Source organism: Echinops telfairi, unplaced genomic scaffold (assembly GCF_000313985.2).
Source record: "Echinops telfairi isolate 266 unplaced genomic scaffold, ASM31398v2 ScPeMD7_22;HRSCAF=79, whole genome shotgun sequence".
In the NCBI taxonomy this organism is placed as follows: Eukaryota; Metazoa; Chordata; class Mammalia; order Afrosoricida; family Tenrecidae; genus Echinops; species Echinops telfairi.
The window spans coordinates 9,810,144-9,817,641 of NW_022103919.1; the positions used below are offsets into that span (position 1 = coordinate 9,810,144).

Here is a 7,498-nt window from a genome sequence, read left to right on the forward strand (position 1 = left end):
TTTTTTTATAAAGGCTGTTCTGTTGTATGGCCACCCATGTGAAGAAATGTAGAACAGTGTTGCAAAGATTGGGGTGCTCACAAGAAAGGTGCATGAACCCCCTACCACCCAGGACCATCGAGTCAATTCTGAATCATAGCAACCCTTTAGGGCAGAGGTTTCCTTAGCATCGAAGGGGTTTTTATTTGCAGTTGAATTATACAGAGATTTCTTATCAATCGTCACAAACATTGGGAACAAATTTTGCCCTTCAAAATGGAGAGGAGTCATGTCCACCAACAAATTCAACTGCCGTAAACACAATTTTACATGTGGCATGCTGGGGCTCTATTACAGGATTTAAGTTCCTCGTTGCAGATGCACTGAATGTGTCATCTTGTTGGCAGGGTCTTACTTGATGGCCAACACCAAGTTCACATCTCAGCCTGGCTACATTGGAAGGCTCTACGGACCCTCCCTGCCAGGAAACTTGCAGTATTGTTTGCGTTTTTACTACGCCATCTACGGGTTCTTAAAAATGAGTGACACCCTGGCAGTTTACCTCTTCGAAGAGAATCATGTGGTTCAAGAGAAGATCTGGTCTGTGCTGGAATCCCCCAGGGGTGTTTGGCTGCAAGCAGAGATCACCTTTAAGAAGCCCATGCCTGCCAAGGTACAGTAGACCTAGCACCGTCCTTCATCCTCTTCCCCTGGTCTGGCTTAAGAGAACAGTGAATCTCTGCCGAGCCCCATTCACCTGGTGATGTGTTCGTTGCTTTTGTTTGGCTCAGTCCTCACCCCACATCTGACCACCAGCCAAGCAAAAGGCATTTCTTTCATTTTGTTTTGTTTTCCATTTTTCGGTGTCTCTGAATCATGGCCACCAAGGGAGTTTGATGGTTATTGAATTCTTTGATTTCCTGAGAATGGCCCAATGACTGGGAATATAGAAAGAGTTCGTATGGAATGGCTAGCCTCATACTGAGGTGGAGCACACACAGACATGCGCAACTCATGGGGATGCTCATATAAAAAACAAAACCACTTTAATGGGGAACTCAGGGAGTCTGGTTTTACATGGTAGCGTTCAGGTCAATTACCAAGACGAATGGTGTAGTGCATTACACATTGGGCTGCTAACTGCAGTGTTTGCAGTTCGAAACCACCGGCTGCTCCTAGTGAGAAAGGGGAAGCTTTCTACACCCCTAAAGCTTTGTAGTCTCCGAAACCCACAGGGGCCATTCCACTCTGTCCTCTAGGGCCTCTGTGAATCAGAATGTACTTGACAGCCCTGAGGTTGGTCTGGGCTGCACACAGGAGGAAGCTTAGTGGTTTCTCAAAATACCTACTACGGTTTTCCTTGTCCTCCTAATTCAGAATTCGGGTCACTTCTACCCCGGCAGCATATTAATAACTGATTTTCCTGAGCCAGGTAATGAGAACCGGAAAGTAAAGTGGAATTAACAGGGGACTGGGAGCCAATAAACCTGGATTTCCTGGTCCTAGCTCGACAGCCTAAGCTGTAAGTGGCCGTTGGCTAGTTGGTCAACTATGGAAGGCCTTATGTCACCATCTTTCTAAGGTTAGTAAGTGGCAGCTCTACCCAATATTGAAGGCTTCCCTTTGAGGAGGATGTCTTTCGGTGTTCAAGGTCTTCCGCCTTGGGGAAGACCTTTTCTTGAATAATCTTGGGGACTGCCTACTCTTGAGCAGCTGGAGAAAGGCTCCCTTGACCTCCCTTAGCACCTTCGATCATTCCACTTTGTCCGTTGGGTTGCTCTGAGTTGGAAATGACTTGATGGCAGTGAGGTTTGGGTTTGGGTTTCATCGAGCGGGTACTCGCTGGAGACAACTGAGACATCCTTGTAGAAATGTGGGCCTAAATGCAGCTTATGTAGGGCAGACCCTTCCCTGCCTGTTTCCACATCTTCCTTCCCCCTTTCCCCTTTCCCCCCATGCCTGCAGCCAGAGCAAGTGTGATTGCTTCAAGCATAACTCCAAGGGAGCTAATGGCAGCATGCTCTCAGAAGTCTAGTCTCTGAGTTTTGACTACCTCTGTTAGACAGGGTTCTCTAGAGAAACAAAACCAGAACGCTAATAATTTTATATATATTTAGACAGATAGAGAGATAACATTAGAAATAAACAGTTGATAAAATTATAAAGCAGTACAAATGGCTCAGTGCAACTCACTCCCATGAGACAGTTGTGAGACACTGGCAGTCCTTCAAGTCTTGACGGCTGCCGGGTAGTCCACTGTAGAGCAATTCAGGCTATCCGGGCACAGGCAGCAAACAGCAAGGCAGGTCACCAACAGTCAGCCAGATGACAGGGTCCGACAGTCCCCAGCTCAAGAGATGTAAATTCCAATGGTGTGGCGAAGCAGGTCTTGAAGGTACCTCAAATTACAGCGACACAGTCCACAGGTTAGGTGTCCCACAGGTAGTGCAGCTTGCAAATTGAGGCACAGGACAAGCAAGGCAGCCGCACACTGGTCCGATGATCAAAGAGCAAGAGACAAGAAAGGCGAGACTCGCCGAGCCATGTATCTCTCCACCCTTCAATTAATCCCACATGTGTTTATTGGCCAGGTTGGCACAATAAACTAACTACCTCACTACCCCTGGACTGATCCTAGTGGAAATGTTTGGGGAATGCATTTGACTATCTCTATAGCACATTCTAAATTATAGCAACCACAAGCCCTTCAATCTGTGTTGCTTACTAGTCTAACCTGCTCCCCGCATAGTGTTTTCACCTCTCAGTGAGCCGAACCAGACCCCAGGAACTGCTGTGGCTAGTGTTGAGTGAGGGGCAGAACTATTAAGGAATCAAACTGACTTTTTAGCTACAAGGCCTTTCCCCTCTTTCTTCCTCCTCCTTTCCAGAACCTTCATGCCACCCCACAAGCCGATACTTTTCTTTTCCCTCTAAATATGTGCCCAGCTTATAGTAAGGACAACTGGTTGGTTAGACTCAAAACTCCCCACTGCCTTCCTTAAGTGGTCTGATGTTTGCCAGAAACTGCAACTGGGAGAAGGAGGGCTTTAAAAAGTTCGTAGAAAAACAGAATTGAAACAGAGTGGAGATTTCCCACAAACGTTTATGAAGCTCTCTCTTTTGAACCAGTGGTAAGGATTTCCCCATCTTAGACCATTCTTGCAAAGTAAGTGTGTAGAAAGATTCGCTTCAATGTTATCACCACTGCCAACAGCAGCAACGGGAACGTCGATCGAGCATTTAGAACGGGTGCTAAGCACTTCATGTGTGTTGCTTCATCTCAGGGCCACAGCAACCGAGGAGAAAAGCGTGGTAAGCCCATTTTACACAGAAACCTCAAGCAGGAAATTCAGGGTGTTGCTCAACACACACAGCTGGCGGGGGGCAGAGATGAGAAAGCAATCCAGGACTCTTGATACTTTATGCCTTCCAGCGCCTCCTGGTCAATACGTAAACTTATAGGAAGAGATGAGGAGGGGAGCCCAGCCCTAACTCTAGCTCTCAGGATTGCGAAACACTTATAGGACTGTGTTATTAACCTGCTGCTCTTGTATTGTAGAACTTTGATTCCTAGGCAGGGTCAAAATCAAGTGAGGTTCAGGGCATACAAGGCGAGCTGTGAGTTAGAGGCAAGATATAGTATAACCCTGATGCGAGTCAACTGGGGCATCTCCATCACTTAGAGCTTTGTCATCGGCGCTATTTCTGTAACTAAGCCCTGGTGTTGTAGAGGGTTACACTGGGTCACTCGCCACAAGGTCACGTGTTTGTCAGTTTGTTGTACTGTGATGTCATGCATGCATGCCATCACATTTGAATGTGATGCTGGCAAAGACTATTGAAAGTACCATGAACTGCCAAAAGAACGAACAAATCTTGTCTTGGAAGAAGTACAGCCATATAGTGAATGATGGGGGGAGTGCGGAGTGGAGATCCAAAGCCCATTAGTAGGCCACTGGAGATCCCCTTGCAGAGGGGTCTAGGGGAGGAGATGAGCCAGTCACGGTGCGATGTAACAATGATGAGAAATACAACCTTCCTCTAGTTCCTAAAGGTTTCCTCCCCGCTCCCACTACCATGACTCGAATTCTATCTTGCAAGACTGGCTAGACCAGAGGAGGTACACTGGTACAGATAGGAACTGAAAATACAGGAATCCAGGACGGATGAGCCCTATAGGACTAGTGGTGTGAGTGGCAAAACAGGGAGGGTAAAGGGAGAATGGGTAGGGAAGAGGGAACCGATTACATGGAACTGTGTGTGACCTCCTCCCTGGGGGACAGACAACCAAAAAGTGGATGAAGGGAGACATGGGACAGGGCAAGATATGATAAAATACCCATTTATAAACTATCAAGGGCTCATGCGGGAGGGGGGAGCGGGGAGGGAGGGGAAAAATGAGGACCTAATGTCGGGGGTTTAAATGGAGAGAAAATGTTTTGAGAAACGATGTACAAATGCGCTTTACACAATTGATGTGTGTATGGATTGGGATAACAGTTGTATGAGCCACTAATAAAATGTTAAAAAAAAGAAGTACAGCCAGAATAGTCCAGAGAAGCAAGGATGGCAAGACTTTGCCTCATCGACTTGGGACATGTTATCGGGAAAGACCCGTCTCTGGGAAAAGACATCATGCTTGGTAAAGTAGAGGGGCAGCAAAACAGGGGCAGACCCTCCACCAGATGCACAGCCACAGTGGCTGCACGGAGGAGCTCCGACCTGGCCGTTGTGGGCATGGCTCAGGACCAGGCAGGGATTCCTTCTGCTGCACAGACTTGCTGGTGTCCAACAACAGACACATGACCGACTGTTCATCATAGGCAAACATGAACAGCCTACAGCCATTGTTGTCAATATTTTGGAAACATTTTGAAAGGATGTGAATCGTGGTTGGCTTTCTTGATCTGGGTTTCCCCTTGTATTCTACTAGGCAGCGAGTCGGTAAGCAAGAGTCATCTGAGACTCCGCTTAGGGACCCTAGAGCGGTTAAGGAGGCAAGAGCACAATGCGCTCCACAGTGCTCCTCCTGAAAGCCAAGGCCAGGGGAGGTTAGAGAGCATCCCAGGAATCCCATAACCAAGGAGCACCAGCGGTAGGCATTCCAGTCCTTAGTTCAACAGTATGCTCAGCCCCTGTAGCACATGCATTAGGTGCTACCATGCCTCCTGGCCCAAAGCTTGTTTTCCTTTGAACAAAGGGCTTTAAGGATTCTGTTAATGAGAAGCCCCGAAAGGAACTCAATATTGTTTTCATTGGGGTGGGGTTAGGGGGTGTGAAATCACCCATAAATCAGAAAACTAACAGACATTCTGCCTCATTCTGGACTGACTAATGATCAGCTCAGACCTCATTAAAATGTTCATAGTAAACCCATCTACGTCTACCTCTTTACTCTGTTATATGGCTAAACATCAAATAAACTTCAAAATTCATTCCTGATGTGAAGATGAGTGAAAAGGCAGTTGCTTTGTTACATAATCTTTACCACAGTAAAAAAAAAAAATTAAGTCATTTATGGGTTTGCAAGGAAACGTCCATCTGACACTATGGAAAAAGATATATAGAAATAACTCTTTTTCAGCTTCAGGAATTGAGAGCTTTCAGGTCATCTTTTTGCAGAGAATGTCCTACTGGTGCAAATTTATTTGGAAGCTCCATGGGAAATGAATTCTCTGGTCAAGTGAATTTGAGATCGTTTGCATACTATATTCGATTCTCCCTGCGCAGGCATGTGAAGATTCATCTTAAAAATTCTGGCAAATCCTGCACTCGGGAATCTTGTTTCACCTGATTTAAGGTGAAAATTCCCCCAAAGCACTTCCCCTAGAACCCTTGTCCTGTGTAGCTTCTATGAGGATCAGTCTACTATGACAGCACTTAATGCAGTGGTTCTCAACCTGTGGGTCGCGATCCCAGATTCGTAACAGAAGCAAAATGACAGTGATGAAGTAGCAACAAAATAATGTTATGGTTGGGGGGTCACCACCACGTGAGGAACTGTATGAAAGGTGGCGGCATGAGGAAGTTGAGCAACACTGACTTAATGCATTGTGGGTATTGTCTCCTTTCCTGCATATCTCTTTTAATTGGAGTAAAAGCTTTGGGAGGCTAGGGATTCACGGCCTATTTGTGTCTGATGCCAACATCATTTCTGGAACAGAGAGCTTGTGCATTATAGTTCAGAAAGAGATCTGACCCGCCAAAAGTCTGCGTTACTGTCAAAGAAGAAGAAAGATTAAGTATATCTTCCTTCGAGTCCCATAAATCATAATCAGCAGAAAAAGCTCACAGAGTGGATTTAAAGAATGTGCAGGGATCCGTACACGCCAAGTCTGCTGTGAGGCCTTTTATGATTAGATTTACTAAACCAACAGCTGCAAATCGTCCTTTTCCAACAATGGCCCCTACTTGTCAGCTGCTGCAAAGCCAGTGCCTGACTCATGGCCACCCTACACACGATGGAACAAAACGCGGAACAAAACGCGGTCTGGCCCGTGATCCCACCCTTGGCAGATCAGTTGCAGGTCAGCTCGTGGTAACCCATCAGGATTTCATCGGCTCCTCTCAGTCCCTGGTAGCACGGAAGCTTCACCCAAACGTGTTTAGCCTGAGAGCAAAGTATGAGCCACTCCTGACAGACGGGTGGCAGCTGTGCCCGGATTGCATTGACTCGGAATAGACCTTGGGTTTCCTACATGGAAGGTTAGAATTCTCCCACCAAACTCTTCCTCTCCTTACATCACACTATACCCCCAATTTCAAGGGCCGATGTCAGGTGATACCATCCTTCCCAAATCTGCTGCCCTCTTAGCTGCTCCCTCCCTAATGCAGCTCCTCCAGCCCCCACTGTGGGTCAGTGGTTCCCTCATTTCCACATCAGACCCTCCCCCCATCCCGCATCTTCTGGTTCCTCTCACATTGCCCCTCCTCACCCTCTGCCGTTGCTTCCCACTCCAGCTGGAGAAATTGAAACTAATCTCCATGGACCCCTCTGTGCTGCTAGGAAAGCCTTCTCATTCTCCTCTCTCTTGACTTCCTTTCCCAACCCCCACTCCAGGTGGTCTAATCCCTGTCCACTGACAGGCGTCCAAGTTGGCCCTCTCGACCTCATGCTCAGGGGCCAGGCTTGTCTCTCAGAAGGATGAAGGTTCTCACTTTACATGCCTCCCTGCATTCCACCTGCCTCTCTTCATCGCCTGCAGTCTGAGACAGGAAGTACTGTCTTTGCTCTTCTGCAAAACAAAAAACCTCTACCCATACACTCACTCTTCTTCATCCTGCCTCCCTGAGACCTTATTTCATAAAGATTTCCTCTCTCTCTTAAATCGCTAATCTCCATTAGTCCAGTGGGGTCTGTAGGATGGGTGTCCTGTACTCAGTACAGTTACTCATTGTATTACTGAGCCCCCACCCCCATGCATGAAGCAGCTGGGCCCCTCCTGACCCCACCCCTCAGCTCTTCCCCTTCCCCAGTGGCTGAGATCAGAGATCCTCTTCTTGCCCTGTGTCAAGCACC

The 7,498-nt window shown here is 47.3% G+C and overlaps 1 protein-coding gene across 1 annotated transcript in view; it reads left to right on the forward strand.

Moving 5' to 3' along the window:
• Positions 1-7,498, forward strand: part of MAMDC2 (MAM domain containing 2) — a 207,238-nt gene that overhangs the window by 123,277 nt on the left and 76,463 nt on the right. Inside the window, exon 8 of the mRNA XM_004713825.2 lies at positions 387-652. Coding sequence (XP_004713882.1) covers positions 387-652 — 266 coding nt within the window. The remainder of the gene's footprint in view (positions 1-386; positions 653-7,498) is intronic.